General features: G+C 36.0%; 1 protein-coding gene across 3 annotated transcripts; it reads right to left on the minus strand.

The window, feature by feature from the left end:
* Positions 1-1,993: 1,993 nt before the first annotated feature.
* On the minus strand, positions 1,994-13,340 carry LOC107803199 (putative aspartyl aminopeptidase). 3 transcript variants are annotated; one of them, XM_016626835.2, is made up of 10 exons: positions 13,079-13,340; positions 12,354-12,441; positions 8,530-8,665; positions 8,011-8,283; positions 5,949-6,096; positions 4,970-5,209; positions 4,322-4,454; positions 3,412-3,593; positions 3,095-3,207; positions 1,994-2,330 (listed from the first exon to the last, which is right to left on the minus strand). In XM_016626835.2, exons 1-10 carry the CDS (start codon positions 13,286-13,288, stop codon positions 2,225-2,227), a joined length of 1,629 nt encoding a protein of 542 aa, XP_016482321.2. In that variant the 5' UTR covers positions 13,289-13,340; the 3' UTR covers positions 1,994-2,224. The 3 variants fall into 3 exon arrangements, with proteins under 3 accessions (XP_016482321.2, XP_075080994.1, XP_075080993.1); XM_075224893.1 differs by having other exon boundaries at positions 8,011-8,070; positions 13,079-13,336; XM_075224892.1 differs by having other exon boundaries at positions 12,354-12,505; positions 13,079-13,307.
* Positions 13,341-19,235: the final 5,895 nt, after the last annotated feature.

Consider the following 19,235-nt stretch of genomic DNA (forward strand, 5'->3'; position numbering starts at 1 on the left):
AAGAGGTATTGGGTTAAATACAGATATATGAGTACCAAATCTACCACTTCCTTTTATCCTATTCCAGCACTCTCAAATTCAAATACCTTCCGAGTTCAAGTTATGCTAATTGGCGTGCATATTTTTATATTATCAGGTTAAATTGACCTACAATATAAGTAAATTGATATGAGACATGATTGCACTTGAACCTAAAAAAAGAAGAAGATTAACATGTTATAGCCAGTTAAATAAACCTGATTGTGTAAATATTCTTTATAGTATCATAAATACTAGGGGTGGTGGGTTTTTTTGCATATGAAAGTCAAAACTTACAGCATCATATGGTTGTGTGAACAATATTGGAGTTTCTCACATGAATATTGAAATCACAGGTTAGCCTCAGCTGTCTCCCGTGCTCGAGCCTTGCGCAAGCATGTTTGTGTCTGCACCACAAGAGGCAACTTTTTCCACCCTGAGAATGTCTCTTTCTTGGCTTTATTCTTTAACAACCTTATTATTACAAAGCAAAAACCACGTGCAATAGTATTTCCCTCTAAGATTAGCCTAACTCTTTCTCACTTTTTAAAGCAAAATCTAGCGTCTTATTCGGAAGAGGAAATAATAGGAAACCTTTCTCTTTCCCTAACTTGATGGTTAAAGTGCACTTTGACCTGTGTTTTATATGAGGATAAAGAGAAGTTTGTGGGCTTTGCTGATATGGTAATGAATACTTCTTTACAGTGAACTGTGCTATTCTCGTGTGTTTGTTGGCATGTTTATCAATTAGTATGTACGAAGTTTACGTGCATATGACTATATAAACATATCTATTGTCTCAAACACTGCCCAGCAAAATTGATCTTACTCTTAAGGTACTGACCCTTCAAGTTCATACTAAAACTCAGCACTTTCCTTTTTTTTTCTTTCCAATTTTCTGTTTCTACTTGCTTAACTCAAAACTCAAAGTCTACCAACTGCTTGCGTCCTTGTATTTTTTTTTTGTTCTAAGAATTGGTGCCGTCACTGAAGTATCGTGAAACAAAAATGGACCAATTATTACATTCAGTCCTGTCATTGGGAGTTGCTTTGTTTATTAGATCCTTGATTAATGACTTGAGCTCCCGTCTGGCCATAGATTTTGACTTCATTTTTTCAAATTTTTTTTTGAAAACATTGTTTGTTTATGAAATATGATCATGTTTTGGAAAAAGAAAAAAACTTCAAAAAATTTCAAGTTCCAAAAAACTGGTTTAGGGCAGTTTTTGGGTGAAATTTTTTCTTCCACTCACAAAACTTCAACTTTTCTTCAAATAAAATGCATGACCAAACACAACTTTAACTTTCAAATATTATTTTTCAACCCAACTTCAAAAACTCTTTTTTCAAGTTTCAATCAAATCTATGTCCAAACGCTAGCTTAGCTTCTTGAGGCAAGGGTCTATCGGAAACAGCATCTCTACCTTAACAAGGTAGGGGTAAGGTCTGCATACACATTACTAATGGCTTAAAGAAAAAAAAAAAAAACTAACCACATCTGTTAACCCAAAGCCCAGATATATCATTTTATATTCATTACAAAATTTGTCTTCATATATATGCAATGCTTACTGTACATGGAAGATAGTTTTCTATATTATCTGCTCTGCCTTGTGTTTTCTGTATCGAGGTATACTGATTTTGCTTCACTTTTTTCATGATGTCCTTCAGGGCAAAGCAAGCAATTAACAGCTATGGATAGAGAGAATTCAGAGCTGTACCTGCGTAACTATCAGATTATGTGGGAGAATGAGAGGCTGCGGAAGAAAGCTCAACGTCTCAACCAGGAGAATCAAGCTTTGTTATCAGAGCTGAAACGGAAATTAGCAGCTATAAATGCCAAGCGGAAACCTGAATTTGAAGTTAATATGGGTTCCAGTTCTGTCAGCGATCAAATGGAAGCCAACAAACATCAGGTACTGGAATGAAAGTGATGTTCCAAGTCACTTCCTCCAGGTGTTTGTGAAGATCAAAATCATGAGAATTTTCAATTTGGGTTTTACCAACATTATAGCAATTACAAGGCTACGTGCCAACTAAAACTATTTATTTTTGCATTCGCACCAAAATAATGTACCTTTTTAGCAATCAAATAGTGTTTGCCTAAAAGCTCTACTACCAACTGCACCCCAACAGAAAAATAAGGAAAAGGATTATGCTATAAGGGGTTGTGAACTAAAAACCTAGGTTTCTACTTCACCAATTATCAATCCACAATCAACTTCCTGTCTATGCTCGAGAATGTCTGGTAAAATGCCTTGAAGTGCTTGTATGCAATATCAATATCTTCCTTTCCGCATATCTCTCTCACGCTGCAATCGCAGAAAAGCAAAGTGATATTTATCGAATTAGATGACCAACTTAAGGAAGCAGGTGACAAAAGCAAAACTGGCAAACTAGAATGAGGAAGAAGATATAAATGAACAGATTCAAATACTGTAGTGTCCCTCAAGTTAGATGCGACCATTTCATCATGTCAAACTACCAGAGCTGATTACAGCTTCAAACTTCATAAGTTTATCATCTAGCTGCCCGGCAGTATCTTATACCATAGAGAAATTTTTATTTTGAAAAAGTACAGAAAAACATTCTTAATGGCAAGTTAGCCAAGGTGCCTGGATGTTGAATATCTATCCTTCTAGGAAACTCGAAAAAGTAGTGCATATCACAACTTATCACTACTTGCACTGTAGGACAAGCATTGCAGCTTGATAATATAGATCATTCTGCCGAATATGGGCTCAAGCAAAATTTTATGTCAGATGATGCATGACAATAAAGTAAGCTAGTTATAGACTGCTGCCTCTATCCCATCTTGGGTAAAACAATTTTACTGGAACTAAGAGTAAGGAAATTTTTTTTTTGCTTTAAGAAGTGTGTTAATAGTATTGTGATTGGAACTAAGTAAAGCAATATTTTTTTTTTGGCTTTCAGAAGTTTGTTAGTATTATGTTCTGACTAGTGGAAAGTTGGAAATTACTGACTGGTGTATAACCAATTCCAAAAAAAGTGGAAGAGAATTCTAGGAGATCACCATGTCGCACAACATTGAATGGAATAGTACATAACTAGGTACCTGTGCATGGATAGCTGAGCAATACCACAATCAACAGTTCGGATTCCAACTCCTGAAGCAAGTATCGGACCTATAGTTGATCCACATCCCATATCATTTCGCACCACAAAGTCCTGTAAGGAGTTAAAGGACTAGTTATCATTTGCTGCAGTAACACAAAGGATTTGAATCCTTAATAGAAGTTATGTATTGACTCCTGAATAAGAGAAAGATGGGGAGTCAAGGAATAGGTCAAGTCATGGCTTCCGTTCCCTCTTCCTATTTCTTTGATGGTTTTCACTTCATTTATGCTAAAGCACTTGGAAGATGAAAATCACCTGTGTCGGAAGGCTGTGGAGTCTTGCAACTTCTTTAAAAAGAAAAGACGTAACTCCACTCGTAGCATAGCGCTGATTTGCATTATGCTTGATTACAAGCCCCTTCTGTAATTCAGGACGATGGTGCTCCTCATGCTTATCCACAAAATTAGGGTGAACTCCATGAGCCATATCAGCAGACACTGTTATTTGAATGGGATACTAGACAATAAGTTTCACATGAGATGCAGAGGAGAAAATAATGTGATTTGACAAGAATGCTGGAAACTGATTTTTCATTCTGTATGTTATGACATCACAAGTTATTTGCATGTTAGACCCCATAAATTCTAGTAGAACTATCGACAAGGAGAATGATGTCCTCCTTGGCTGGTTCGTATCACACTGCAATCACATAAACTGGTTTGTATCGACAAGGAACTCTTTAGGCCTTCTAGTAACATGAACCGGGAGAAACTCCATCCTTAGGCAAAGGCTGTTAGATTTCTCAATCAAATAATTAATGAAATGCACTCGTCAGGGGAAAGCCTCGGTACGGACACTTAGTCAGTCCATAGAGCATATAGTGTATACAAGTTATGATAAACTCAAATAATGAATGTATTAGTTTTTCTTCGAAGGCAGTTACTAATACACCTTTGCATGTATTCAGATTGATATGTTCAGCAAATGAAACTGAAGAGGCCTAAACTTAACAGGGCCCAATATTGAATTTACTGCCTTTTGAAAGAATCACGCATAGTAACAACCTTTCACATTATATTGTCTTATTTTGAGCTAGGATCAATTGCATTACTGCTGAACAAGACAAGGAGTATCCACATACGAAAGGTTTGAAAGTACAAACAGGAGTAGCCAGTCATATACAAACACTTATCTAAAGGCCACAGACATATCAAAAAAAGAGTACCAAGAAAAGAGTGGCGAATCGCGCGGGCAAAATCAGATTCTCCAGCAGACTGATGACTTAGGCAGTCAGTAATTCGTCGCATTGCCTCAAACATAGTTGGCGCACCAGCTCCTTGGTATGAATCTGAACCAACCTAAAGTCTTGGTGGAGTTAGACCTCATGCTTAAGTACATGGGAAACTGAAACAAGGAATATCAGTTCATTCAAAGTTCAATTTCAAGCTGAACTCGACTGATTAAATAAGGAAATTTCGAAACAAGTAAGAGACTGACAAACTTACTGGTTTTCATTTTCTTGTTTTTGGTGGAAAAATGTAAAAACAGCTTAGAAAGAGGATACAGAATAGTTGAAAACAGCTTGTAAAGAGGATTCAGAGTACTGCTAGCCGATCTTTATTGCTTTTGTGCTCACTTGGAACATTTGACACACATGAAAAAATCTATTTACATCAAACACGTATTTTCAAGAGTCTGGGATAAGCAAAATACTTCTTAGCTTGGAATATTCTAAAATTTAGAAATTGAACAAGGACTGATCTGATGTTCCCCAGAATCTACCTCTCATCTAAGAGTAGCATTTGTAGAATGCAGAAGAAAATAATTTAAGGAAACCACTGCTAGAACTTTCAGACTGAGCAATACTACGTACCTCTTCATTATCAAAAAGAGCAATCATCCGAATTGCATGCTCATTTGATAAATCTTCGGGCAAAGCACATGAATCAACCAGAGCTCTCAAACCACAAAAGCTCGACGCAAGATTATCCAATCTTCCAGAAAATATGAACTCATTATTTGCACCTCCAAGGCAGCTAGGTTGGGTATCACAAAGATTTAACTCAACACTAACTATGTCATCAATTTTACAGCTGAGCTCATCTGACAAGATCTGCAATCACAGAGGAAAATATCAATGTTCATATCCAGTAATCCATAATGTACTCCTTATCCATCATTCCCTTGCGTTAAATAATGTAACAAATTCTCGATGATGGAAAATAAGATGGAAGAACAGAAAAGCAGTACACTCATTATATAAATGAGGTGTGTAACAAATTTCATGGCTTTCAGTGCTGCTACCACCAAAGCAAGCAAACTAATATAAACAAGGAACCTTCAATCTCTGACATTCAGCTACCTATCTTGATCATTTGTTCGATACATTATTTTAATATTCTGAGCCGAGAGTCTCCTGGAAACAGCCTCTCTGCCCTTTTCGGGGTAGGGGTAAGGTCTGCGTACACTCTACTCTCCCCAGACCCCACTAGTGGGATTTTACTGGGTATGTTGTTGTTTGTTGTTGTATTATTTTAATATTCTCAACACAGTGTCTCTTACATGATGTCCAATATACTACAGTTTTTCAAAACACTTCTTGATTAGAAGCAACATAGAAAGAGAGGGTTAAAGAATTCGCAGTCTTTGACCAGGGAATGAAATAATGAGGAACCCATCTGTCAGTCTACAAACTATAGTTAATAAAAAGATCAGATAAGTCCAGGAAAAAATTCAGGAACGGAGTTTCCCTTTTTGGTTGTCAGTCAAAATCTTTCTTTGATTGACCACCGCAACCTAGAAAATTTCCAGGATTATAGGTCAGATTTAGTGAACATAATATAAACAATAACCTGCAGAAGGAGTTGATGATGAACATCTTTTGAAGAAGACACATTATTTTTCTCTGTGGAATCAGCAGTTGCATTCTCTGTCTTTGTTGCCAGTAGCGGAATAAGTTGAGTCTCAAGGTTTGGCTTAAAACCATCCTGATTCACAGTTCTACATGCCAGGAAAGTTGAACAGGGCCAAGGAGATATCAGCAAAGCCTTCAAGCAAACAAAAACTACAGAAAAATGCTTGATTTCCATTTATCTTGTGAAAGAAATAAAAGATCATGGACAACTGTCTCATTTCAAAAAATAAAAAAAAATCATTGACAACTGTCACTGATAATTGACCAATCTGACAAAACATAAATCAAAAGAGCTCCTCCATCAAGGTTACCCTTTAATCTTTATATTTAGTTATTGATGTTTGTCAATCGAAAGAAGAGAGGCTAACCTTAAAAAGGAAGCTATGTTTAACAATATTCCAGTACTTCAGAAAAAAACCAACTTATGCACAGTACAAATGTGATGCTACTGAAACAAGATTCCTTTTCAACTAATAACATCTGATGAACAAGAGGGCTGAAATGAGTTAAAGGATAAAAATCTTTTTTCTTTCTATTATGAGTTTACTAGTGTGAGAAAGACAAAATTCGGAAGCTAGCTTAAACATTGCAATAACTGGGACCAAAAACTAGACATTTTGGAGAATTTTAGTCAAGTTTCAGACTTCCAAACTTTCAACAACAACAACAACAACAATAACCCAGTATAATCCCACTTAGTGGGGTCTGGGGAGGGTAGTGTGTACGTACAATCCTTACCCCTACCCTGGGGTAGAGAGGCTGTTTCCAAATAGACCCCCGACATTCTTCCCTCCAAGAACTTCCCACCTTGCTCTTGGGGAGACTTGAACTCACAACCTCTTGGTTGGAAGCGGAGGTTGCTTACCATCAGAGCAACCCCTCAGACTTCCAAACTTTCGAAAACATAAAAACAGAAAAGGAAAAGGCAGTTGCCTTCTATTTGGAGAAGAAATTGCAAGTTATTGTTCTCATTGTGCCACAGGTGTAGGACCATTTGAACATACAATAAGCATGAATGAAACTTTTGTACCACTTACAGTAGCTGGTGTGCTTTTAAGAGCACAGATTTTCACCGGCTGCTTTGCACAAAAAGGATTGCATAATGAACCAAAGAACAGCCTTATCCCTAATAATAATAATATTTTTTTTTTTGAAACTGTCCCCAATAATAATAATAATAAAAATAAAATAATAATAACAAAAAATAGGCTAAGAACAAATTAATTTTTGCTGGACGAGATGTTTGACCGTGTCTCTTCTTAGTAAGATTATTTTTGGAGCTGGTCAGCATGGGAAGGAGGAAAATATGCCTGCATGTTGAGATAAATACTTGATCTTTCAAGGGCACTGAGACATACTTAGGTCTCGCGAGCAACTATTAACACTCCTTAATTCTGATGCTCATGGTAGATATTCAAAGATTGACCTCGAAAGTCTTTGTAAGAAGTTCTATCAGTAAAAGAGAAGCAACAACACATGCTATGGGATCTCACAATTTAAGTAGGGTTTAACTTTCACTCAAACTATTCAGTATATCCACAAGATTTCAGATTTAAGTGCTTATTTAGTGTAACATTTAGATCAAGTACAAACACAGGTCATATCTGGGAGAAAGCTTTTCAAATTTGCATGAATATCCCCATCCATGTTCTAAACACATATTGACACACTAATGGACCAATTTAAGCATAATGTTGATTATTGTTTTTCCCAAATTCAATTTCCTCTACCACGTGTCATAGGGAAAGAAGGATGAAGTTAAAAACAAGAGAATGACTCTCAAACTTGATCATGCAGGAGTTATCAGCTACAATTTCTTATTGTGTTTGTTCTCTGCAATTGATTTGTGGTCTCAAAGCAAATAACTTAGATGGTAGATGATATCAAGAAATAAGGATTATGTTTACCAACTCAAGAATGTAAAACCCCTCTCACCACAAACCGAGAGCAGGAAAAAATATGAGGGGAAAAAAAGGAAACTTGAGCGAAAGGCAACTGACCGATTAAGATGAATAGCCAACGTAGGCACTCGCAAGAGAGGCCTCGTTATTTTCACAAGCCTGTGCAGAAAGGAACCATCATCAGCTCTTAGAATAACCCTCCCAGCTACACTCAAATCCCGATCAAACCAAGTGTGCCATAACCCACCACCATATAATTGCACATTGACCATAAGATAGCCAGATTTGGTCGATGCGGACTTTGGCTTTAGTTTTAAACATGGGCTATCTGTGTGAGCAGCAATCACGTGAAAGCCATTACCAATAGAATACCTGCAAAGCTAATTCATATCTCTAATTAAACAACATAAGAAAGTATTCCTAAAGGAGTGGAAAATGAAATGGTTGGATGAGAGTAATATTGTTTAGAGAGACTGCCCCTTGATCTATAACTGGTGTCTAATTGCAGAACATTCCATTTTTTAATTTGGTTTCTACAGGCTCATATATGTAAGGAGCATTGCATGACTAATTAGCAATTGTAATGTAACCTTTAGGAGGTATGTAGTGTTTGCTCACTTCTTTCCAATGGCAAATGCAACCAAAGAGGACATGTTCCGTGTAAAGAAATAGCGCCCACCCGGCTGCAGATCCCATTTCTCATTTTCTTTCAGCAGATGAAATCCAGCGGCAATTAGTTGCCTTTTTGCTTCAGCTATTATAAAAAAGAAAGAACACATGTTAAATAGCGTGCAGGTGAAAGCAGAAGTCTGAATTGACTGCAACAAACCATAAACACAAGAAATCTGTTTAAGAGATCTGTACACTCCCCATACATGCCCAAACACAGACAATGCAGCTTTCACACCAAACCAAAGTTCAAACATTGCTTCCAATTCCCAAAAAATCTCAATTGATTGACTGCCCAAGTTTCACACACGTAAAAGGATAAATTTCATGCAGCTCAGATTAACATATATTGTTGCCTGAAGAATAATCAACCCAGTCGCCAAAAACTAATAATTTGAGAAGCATCTCATGAAATGAGGTAAGCTCACACATTTTCATTAGAAAGAATCATGCAAAAGAAATGGTGAACACTGCGAGAAAAATAGCTTTGTTTATCTTAAATGGCCAATCAACTTATGCAACAAACCATATGCTCTATTTATGATATTGTCATTAAAATGACATCATGGTGGCTACAAAAACCCCAGTGAACCAGATAAAGACGCTAAAAGAAAACATAACATACTACATTTCTCAACTATCGAACTTGTTTAGTAGATACACCACTCAAGTCATCAATAACCATTAATAAACCAGGTTTGTCTCCTACATTTCTTACTCTCCTGCCTTAATCATCTTAGCTCTGCTGTCTATCCTATCTTAACGCGTATCTGATCAAAACAACTAAACAAGTCCAAATACAAAATTCAAAACCTTTTGAAAATTCACAAACTTCAAAAACTGTGATGTGAATTGTGAACCTAGGTCGTTAAAAAAGGCAGAGGAGCATTAAGGATGCATGGTTTAATTTTTTACACTTTTCTGACCATGTCCCTTTGCTATGTCAGAGGTCACAAAAGTAATGAGACATGTGCATACGTGCACAGCATATTGTCCTATACATGTCCAATATGCATAGTGGAGACAGAAACTTTATGCACTTCAACAGCTTGATAAATCAAATAATATTGAATAGCATAAATATTGTGAAGCAAATAATAACCAGATAACAAACAAAAAGTACTAACCATAATTAAACAGCCAATAATTTACAATGTAACAAATTTTATAGATAATCTTGTAAACCAATGTTATACAGGAATCAACTAGCAGATATTACTTATAACTAAGTTCCGTGAAAGCAAGGTGATATAGATAGATCATAGACAATGCACCAACACAGAAAGCAGAAATAAGATAATGTGGAAAAGTAAAAAATGCAACAGATCTGAAAGGAGGATGGCCCATAAAAGACGCAGGCATAAGTTTAGATCAAATTAGGAAGAGCGAGAACAACTACTCCAAATGTTTGGAGAATAAAAGTTTAAGACAGTGCAAATTTATTGGTACACTGTGGGTTGTTCAGTTCACATGCTCATTGAGGGAACTACAATGTAGTGATTGTTTATGCGGTGAATAATAATGAAGGTATCGTTATACAGTGAATAATAATTTAGGGACTGTTATGCAGTGACTAATAATAATATGGATAATATTATGTAGGGATTACCTACTTTAAGGGCATTTTGGTCTTTAAACACTCATCTCTATATTGCTAATACATATAATTTTGTTCCATATTCTATCTCACACAAAATAGTACACAGGTTCCTGCATAACTTTTCGAGTAAATTTTTTTTCTTTTTGGAGTAAGCAAATGCAAGTATTATTAAATATGGTCAACCAGACGTTGTATTAATTATGCGAAGAATATACTTTCTTATACTAATAACTAAATGTTGCATTAATTATGTGGGGATTGTTTTTTATAATCCTCCAAATTTTATTCTATGCAAGATTTTATGTTAGGATTATTTTACCTAAACCAATCAAACAAAAGCTCTAACGTTTTAAAATAGGATAGTAAAACGTATGGACAATTGCTCCTTATCAAAAAAATAAATTCTACGTGCAATTGCTTAATTTAGTTATAGAAAAGAATTAGGAAAATTAATTAAGTCATTAGTACATGCAACATTTTCCAATAAGACAGTTTGAGACCAAGAACTCAAGAGACTTGTGATGCTACAAAAACACCTTGTCAGATATTAATGCAACTGCTTGATCATGTCACCTGATCCATGCCATCGTACTAATTTACTTCTCTCACTGGGTTTATTTAGTTGTGCCGTTTGCTGTGAGGTGTTTTTGTCGTTAAGTTAGTAAAGGGAAGACCATATAAAAATCTAGGAGACTGCTCCCTTTGTCCTTATTCTCATGAACGTGAAAGGGGAGGAAAAAAGAAGCTTCCTATGGGACTACCAACACTGCTTAAAAAGCGGAAAACTCAACTATTAAATGCTTTGTATATATGCATGTATTTATCATGATACTACATTGTTATCGCTATTGGAGAATTTATCTTTGCTATAAAGGCTATTACTTGCCCTCCTTTCTACATGATGTGCCTTATGAAACAACATCGGCACATTGCAATAGCAGTTATTCACCTATAGTGCATCTATTTTTTCACGGTAAGCAGGCTAGTTTGATTAGTAAAAAGACAGAACAGAAATGAAAGGACTTTGATTACTACGGCGAAGTGCAATATAAAACTATGTCTAAAGCAGTCATGGAACCTATAGAAACTAACTAAACATCTATACTTTCTGTTAAATGACCTTACTGTCCTGAGATCATTTAACAAAATTCTTCTAACTCTCAATTAAAGAATTTTCGATGATAATCTTTTCTTTCTTCACGTCATTTTACCTTTCATTTTCCTGACACACCCAGAACAAGTTGTAAGCATGGAGTCCCCTTACCCCATCTTAGACGAAGGACCCCTCTTTTGCCTTTATTCGTCAAAATTTTATCCCAACAATTGGTTATCCATGTTTGATTTGGCAGCATCTTTTTCCTTAATTCTATGTGGAATTCTTGCATAGAGTGATTCTCTCTATTAAAGTCATCAAAATTGGGATCATAGCTATCAGTAGAGTGTCAGAGAACCCTTTCTCATGCTCAAGAACGATTCTACTGGCTGAACTTCCAACTTTGTTATAGGATATATTTTGATGAAAAGAAGTATACTGTGCTTTGATTTAACATTATTGTGCATTGCCTCACCATGAAGCATCCAATCTTGGAGGTGGTTGAGCTTGAACAAGTGTCGGAATTTGCATAACCAAAGTTGATAAATACCAGCGTTACCTATCATTAGAGACAACTACCACTAACTTTGACCTATGTTAATAACTTTCTATATAATTACCAAGTTTTGTGATTGACCAAGTCACAAAATGTAAAATTAGTCCAAAAGTGTCTAAGGCAATCTTCTCAAACTTCCTCGCACTTCATTCGAGCTCAACTACTGTATGGTTATGCATGATTTTGGATTTTATAGAGGAAACTTAGGAGATAAAAACGCACAACAAGAAAAGCACGGTCACACCTCAAGTCCAAACCAATATAGTGTTTTCCTTACCACTTACCCCCAGTAAGCAACATTCATTGTTCTTTTTCCTTAATTACATTACAAAGCAATATACATTGTTCTCATTCGTGTGCTTTGCTCTTTGGTCCAAACAAAAAATGCTAGCAAATGTAAGATGCATTAGAGTGTGAATATCCATCTTGATATTCACAACTTAAAAACGGCAATCAGAGACTAAAGAATGGCAACTTAATACAAACACAATACCACAACAAGTTGCACGTTCAGGAATATATACCTGTAGCATGAAACTGAGTCCATGACTCATTCAGATAGTCCAACAGGTCGCCAACAATTGATGTACTCGATTCAGAAGTTTCAGCACTCTGCATTGCAATTAAGTTATTTGTTAACAACATCTTTTGGGGGGAAACAAACAACTGTTGCTGCCTGCTGTTGATAAGTAGATGTTAGTAAATACTCCCTCTGCCCCAATTTGTTTGCCACATTAATGTTTAAAGAGTCACAACATTCTTTTTTTTAATTAACAAAGTAGTCCTTTTAACTATGATCCTCAAGGATTTTTTAAAGAATTTTCAGTTATATAAAATTGTGGTTTCCAGCATATTTATGCAACAAACAAGTACACAATACTTGACTCTCGCACGGAACCATGTTAGATGAATTGACTCTCAAACAAACAAAATTATATTACTTGACTCGCGCACGGGTCCACGTTATTTAAAAATATTAATACAAATTGATATTCGAACTCACACAAAAATTACTTGAATTACTATTTTACTATGAATCATGCCATTTCTTAATTTAAGAGAGTGTAATTTTGATATTCGAGTTCACACCAAAAATTAGGCGAACTTGACTATTTATTTACAGTATATTAGTGAATTTTAACCTGCAATAGTAGACTAAATTTCCATTTTTACCAGTTTACCAATTAATGCTTTATAATTACCTAAGTAAATGATTTTAGTGTAAAAAAATTAGGAAATAGAATATGACCTCTGGAATTGAGCCGGAGGTGGAGCACAGTGGTGATGTGACCGATGAGAACTTGCGGAAATGAATGCGGCAAGGATTATTGATGTTGTGGACATTAATGGAGAAAGGCGGTGATGAGGAGTGAGGGAATTTTGAGAGAAGTACTGAAGGTTTGGGGAAAACTGGATATGGTTGGAGGAAATGGAATCGAGCTATGGCATTGGCCGCCATTGTCGTGTGAAACACTCCAACTATCTGGACTGATATACCAACCGTTGATTTCTACCTATTTGAAGGATTGGGCTAAAAGACCACGATTAACATTAACAATAAAATATTACTCCATTTTAACTTTTTAAATTTATTAATAATTCTTCTAATCATTTTTAAGGGCAAATTTGTAAAAGAATATGTCTAGAACTCCATTATTAGGCTTATTTTCTTATTTTTCAAACATAATGGAGTTGAAACTCCTTCATTTTGGCTACTAAACTTTTATTTGCCCAAAAATCATGGAGCTCTGGAAAAGTACGCCATTGAAATAATAATCGGTGCATCTAAAATAAGATACAAAAAGAAACTCATTGTTAGAACTCCATTATTTTAACTAAAAAATTAATTTGTCTAAAAAATAATTGACCGCTAGGAGGAAAATCTCCATTTTACATATTTGACTTGAACAATATTAGAATAAATATTAATTGCATCTTCAGAAGAAGAAAAAAGTCTCTTAATATACACTTGGAATTCTATTATTTTGGTTAAAACTTTTTATCTGGCAAACACTAATAGATAATTAGAAAAATAACAATTACAACTAAACATGGGGAAATACAAAGTCGAGGTAAAATATGTGATATATTAAAAGAAATAAAAAGAAATACACAATTAAAAGTAAATAAATTTATTATATATAACTATGTTGGAATTAACGATTGAAGAGTACCCCACAACTAAAATAAATAAATTATTATATATCCCTACTCACACACTTTTGAAAGAGTATGTATCCACATTCTTTGTCACATTAGCATCCAGGGGCGAATGCTATCAAACAGTCAAGATCAGGGATTAATTAGGATAAAAGATAGTTTAGATGTGCACCGAATAAATGGTATCAAGCTTAGGAGGGGTGCCATGGTATTATGCTTTGATTTTAGAGATAAATATTTGTATTTGAGAGAAGTAATTATTTATATTCAATAATTAGTATATGAATCAAGAAGCGGAATCCAAATTAATGATCTCAAGTCAAGTTCCCTAGCTCTTTTCCTTTTGATAAAACTCTTCGATTATTAGTTTTAATTTTAAGATTGCTATTGATTCTTGTTTTAGGACTTTAGGAAAACATATGAAAATTTTATTTTTTTTACTTTAGTCAATAAGAAATTTAGACCTTTTCATATTTGTTTTTAAATTTTTAATGGCTTTGTTAATGAAAAAGGTAAAAGTGAACCTTTCGCAAATCATATGAGTAATTATGTGCTAATTTTGTAATTGTAGGAGCGAGAAAATGCCCAACTATTAGCGGAGTGTAAAAGTATTTTAATGATTTTGAAAATGTGACTTTTAAATAAGTTTCTGTGGCAAAAGACACCATAGAATGTTTGAAATGAAAATTTTAGCTTTTTGAGGAAATAACATATTAATTGAAGAACAAAATGAACCATTAGTAATATGATTCATAAAATCCGTCCTTCCTTTCCATGTTTTAGTTCTCTATAAATGTTAATGTAGATTTACCAACACAATTTAAGCTCAACAATTTGCAAAAGTTACATCATTGGTCCATTCACAAGTTTAAAAGCAGTAAGTATTATTCCTACTGTTATTGTTAGTAAAAGGGGGACAAATACCAACTTGTGAGCATATTGTGACGCCCAATTTCACCTAGGGCTTAAGAGGAAGGCTCCGACAAATTATGAGTGGTCCACAATTTTGATGAGATCGATGGTACAGTGGTATCATAACCATTCTTACCTCTTTCCTAGCTAGTGTCATAGTCGAGTTAGGTTAGACGGTAGCAAGCGCACTGCCAATTCATGTGGGTGAGAAAAGGAAGATTGTGCAGCTTATAAGCGGTTCATAAACTTTCTAACTTTTAAGGTTTAAAGTAGGTAAGTATGTGACAAGATATTATATTGATGATATGAGCTACAAGTCGAAGACACTTCATACGGACCACTACTAAACAAGTAAGCAAGAAACATCATCGTTTGTACATGGGAGCATCTTGAGCTTCAGTCATTCAAATGCATTGACGCATTGTCAATGTTACTCAACCCATTCGAGTTGCTCTATTCAGTAACTATTTTTATTGTTCATCACCACTATTTTTTTGTGCACCAGCAAGTCGAATACTATAAATGTGTGGCAAAATGGCCTTCTGGCCACTTAAATTTGTACCGGATTATCATGTCGGTAAACGAACTTTCAAAATTTCCATATAAACAATTAAACTTGAGCATAAGTGAATTAATAAACAACTCCGACCTATGACCCAATCTATGTGGCATCAGTTACTCCTAGTCAACTGTTGTGCGTGTAAGACAAGCTTGGCAGGAGCGTGAATGAGTTTTTTCAATGTCCAACATAATAAATACAAGGGCCCATCTATTTAAAGGGCTTCTTCTTCCTACTTTGGCCTACAACCTCCATTATTGATGTATACAAGCTCTGTAGCACTTCTTCTCTTCAATTTTTTTACAGATTCAAGTATTATTTTTTCTTCTCTAAGTCGATATTATATTCTTCAGGCCCAAAAATGCTATGAAAAATGTTAGTTTGTATAAGTCCACCAAACAGTAGAGTACCTGATCCTCTATGAGTTTCTGCTGAGAATACTTATGAAGTTGTAAGTAACACGGGATTTTTACGTGGAAAAATCCCACACAAGGGGACAAAAACCACGGCCTACACTAGTAGGCTTTTAACTTCACTAACTTGTAATCTCACTATTACAAGCCACTTTGTAATGACTCTATTACAAAGACTTCAACTTAACTAACTTGTGATACTTTTACTACAAGCCACGTTGTCAATCTCTAGTTACAAAGACTTTAACTTATGACTAAACCTAGTCACAACATAAACTCAGAGAGTCTACGGATTTTTGGGTTTCCTAAAACACAGATTCTAAGAAAGCAAGATAGGAGTTACAATAAAGAACAAATAACAAGATTATAACTCAACTACGGATACATATAAACTCATTGTGAAACTGATCCTTTAGTGGAGTTTTCTTGTTTTTGACACACTTGTGACTTCAATGCTGGATGAACATTTTTCTGCTTGAGAGAATATCACCAAATGCTCAAGTGAATATCTTGTGCCTTGCACCAGGTTATTATAGTACAAAAGATATCACAATGGTGATGTCAATTCTTGATACACGTTTCTTCCCAATGAGAAGTGACTACTGCATCATCTGTTGCACTGTCGCGTGTACAGTATGCAGACAGTCACTTTCTGCATATGCGATCTAGCTGTTGTTGACTTGTACTTCCGTCAGAGAACACCAAGGGATCAGGTCCCTGTTGTGTTCCTCTTTGTAGTAGTTCATTTTATGGCTATCAGACTGGACTTTGTTTATTTGAGATGTATACCAAGTGAGTCAGGTTCTCTATCTGTTCTTAACAATAAGTTTGTTTGATCATCAAAACATAATAAGCATAAGGCAAAGACATTGAAACCCATCAATTTCCCCCTTTGTGATGATGACAAACTTAGACATTGGTAGTATTTTTTTAGAGCAGAAATAACCAGATGAGGTACCAGAAACTTCACAAGTTTCTCCTGACTTTTTGCTTTTCATTCCCCCTTAATCAGATCCCCTGTTTTTGCATCAATTTTTCACAAGTTCCCCCTGACCTTTTACTTTTGATCCCTCGTTGACAATACTACATCTACTCGCTAATATCACAATGCATGCACACATATTACATCTACTCACTAATATCACAATGCATGCACACTATCTATCTTCCCTCTTTTGGCATCATTAAAAATACACAAGTAGGCAAGCAACATAAAGAGGTCTAACACAGCTAACTCATGCCACATATGTGCACAAAATATGACAGAAAAGAGAAGCCAAAGGAAAATAGCACTGGACAGGCAAAACGAGGAGCTGTTTCATTAATATTAACAATGGATTGAGCAAAACAAGAGCAGTAATGGTGAAATCCAGCATGCCATCAGCAAAAAAAGGCAAACAAAACTAGAAACAACAGCCACAAAACATCATAACAGAAGACACTGGTCACTAGGAGGTATCTAAGAGGCACTAGAAGAGGAAGACTAGGAAAGAGAAGCAACAAGGGTTTTGAGAACCAGGTCTAGTTGGGCATTTGCAGGCAGTTGTTCTTCAAGCAGTTTTGTGCGAAGCTTATCATTTTCCTTTGTCAGGCGGGCAACTTCTTCATTAACAGGTTGGGTCCTTTAACTGCTTGACTGAGCTGAGTTTCCAGTATGGCATTCTGATCCTTCAACCTTCTGATCTCTTCAGAAGCTGCATTTTGAGCATTGATCAGCTGAGAAATGGTCGAGATGCTTCCACCAACCTTTTCTGCGCACTCACATTCTTCCAGAGTGGTTTTAGAGAAGGTTTGCTTGCATGTGCCCACTCTGGGATTACCAAAGGGGACCTTGTAAAATTTAAACACTTGAGTGAGGAGAAAGCCATATGGTAGCCCATGATTACCACCTTTAAAGTTTGCAACCTTTTGCATATGATTTATCATGATTGCTGGCAGATTAATTGGGACAAACTCATCAAGAGCCTCCAATTAAGACCAGATCAGATTTTGCAACAATAGATCGCCTCTCAGAACGAGGTAAGAGCACTTTATTGACCGGTTCAAAGAGAAGCTGATACTCAGGAAGTAATACCTTCTTATTCATATGTTCCCCCTGCTGAATAGCTTGCTCTTTCATGATAGGTCTCCTAAAGTTGACACCACAGATACTTTTGACTGAGGACATTCCTTCACATGGAATTTGGAGAACCTTCCCCAATGCTGAAGCGTCAAGTACAATGTCTACTCCATTTACTAGCACACAGATGTGATCCCCCTCAACAGTGAAGACAAATGCGTAGAAATTTTGTACCGCATCTTCGTACACCAAAGGAATGCTCCCCTGAAACAAGTGCTCCCATTGCTGAAATTCCACTATCTCTAGAATTTGCCTCATACCAGCCATCTCTGAAATTGTTGGATCAAACGTACGACCCCACAAAACTTTTTGAGTTCTTAATCTCTCTTGCCAAAGACCACTGTCACTGGGCATGGTCTTCAGCGAACCAGGTTCCCCTACAGTTTCCCGTTTTTATTTTCTAGATCCTTCAACAGACTTCCCTTTCCAACTTACTAGCCCCATAGTATCATCTTCAGACATAGCTTACTCAACTAGACTCTTATTAGACTTACTGATGTCCTTCACGGATGCTCCACTTTGTTTCTCAATAGCTTCATCAGAAGCTTCATCCACAGACTTCTGGGCTTTTATAGATTGTTTTACTAAGGAACCGAGTTTCTTTAGAGAATCTTTGTCAACCTCACCTACTGGAATGCTCTTGTCAGCAACAACTTTTCCTTGATTCATCAACCTCTTCTTCCTTGTCTTGACACTCCTCCTACTTTTCTGTAATATAGTCTCGAACCCCTCTTTTTGCTGCAACCTGATAGAAAATGACTTGGGAGAGGATTCTAAGGATTTAGGATAATCAAGAGGCGCAGGAGTGGATTTATCTTGAAGAGAATCAGTTCCCCCAGCAGGTTTTTTTGGGACATTTTCATGGATTAGAGACTCAAAGAGTATCATGGTTCTTTCATTGCCTAGGAATGGAGTTTCTTCCCCCTGATACTCAGACAAGAGACAGGTTCTTCATTCAATAGGCTTTCAGCAGCGATAGTCATGATATTGTACGTTGCTTCCTTTTCTGGTGACTCTGAGGGAGCCACTGAGTCCAAAGGGGAGGAGTTCAGATACTTCTCAAGATCATCCTTAGAGACCTCTAACACCTGAGAGGTAACACCTCCTGAGTGTTCTTTAATGAGATCAGAGGAATGAGGAGACATGAGGTTTTCAATACATGGAAGGGAAACAAGGTTTGATAGAAAAGGAAAAACTATAGGAATTAGGAGGAAACATGGGTGGGTGCAGTAGTATTAGAAGG

Source organism: Nicotiana tabacum, chromosome 11 (assembly GCF_000715075.1).
Source record: "Nicotiana tabacum cultivar K326 chromosome 11, ASM71507v2, whole genome shotgun sequence".
Lineage (NCBI taxonomy): Eukaryota > Viridiplantae > Streptophyta > Magnoliopsida > Solanales > Solanaceae > Nicotiana > Nicotiana tabacum.

What these genes read in the sequence shown, in the direction of transcription:
- LOC107803199 (XM_016626835.2), bottom strand. Translation starts at nt 13,288, where the DNA reads ATGGCGGCCAATGCCATAGCTCGATTCCATTTCCTCCAACCATATCCA. An exon ending in TTGGCTATTCATCTTAATCG is followed by an intron (nt 6,097 to 8,010) that starts GTCAGTTGCCTT and finishes CCTGGCATGTAG; the next exon opens with AACTGTGAATCAGGATGGTT. An exon ending in GCTCAGCTATCCATGCACAG is followed by an intron (nt 2,331 to 3,094) that starts GTACCTAGTTAT and finishes CTGCGATTGCAG; the next exon opens with CGTGAGAGAGATATGCGGAA.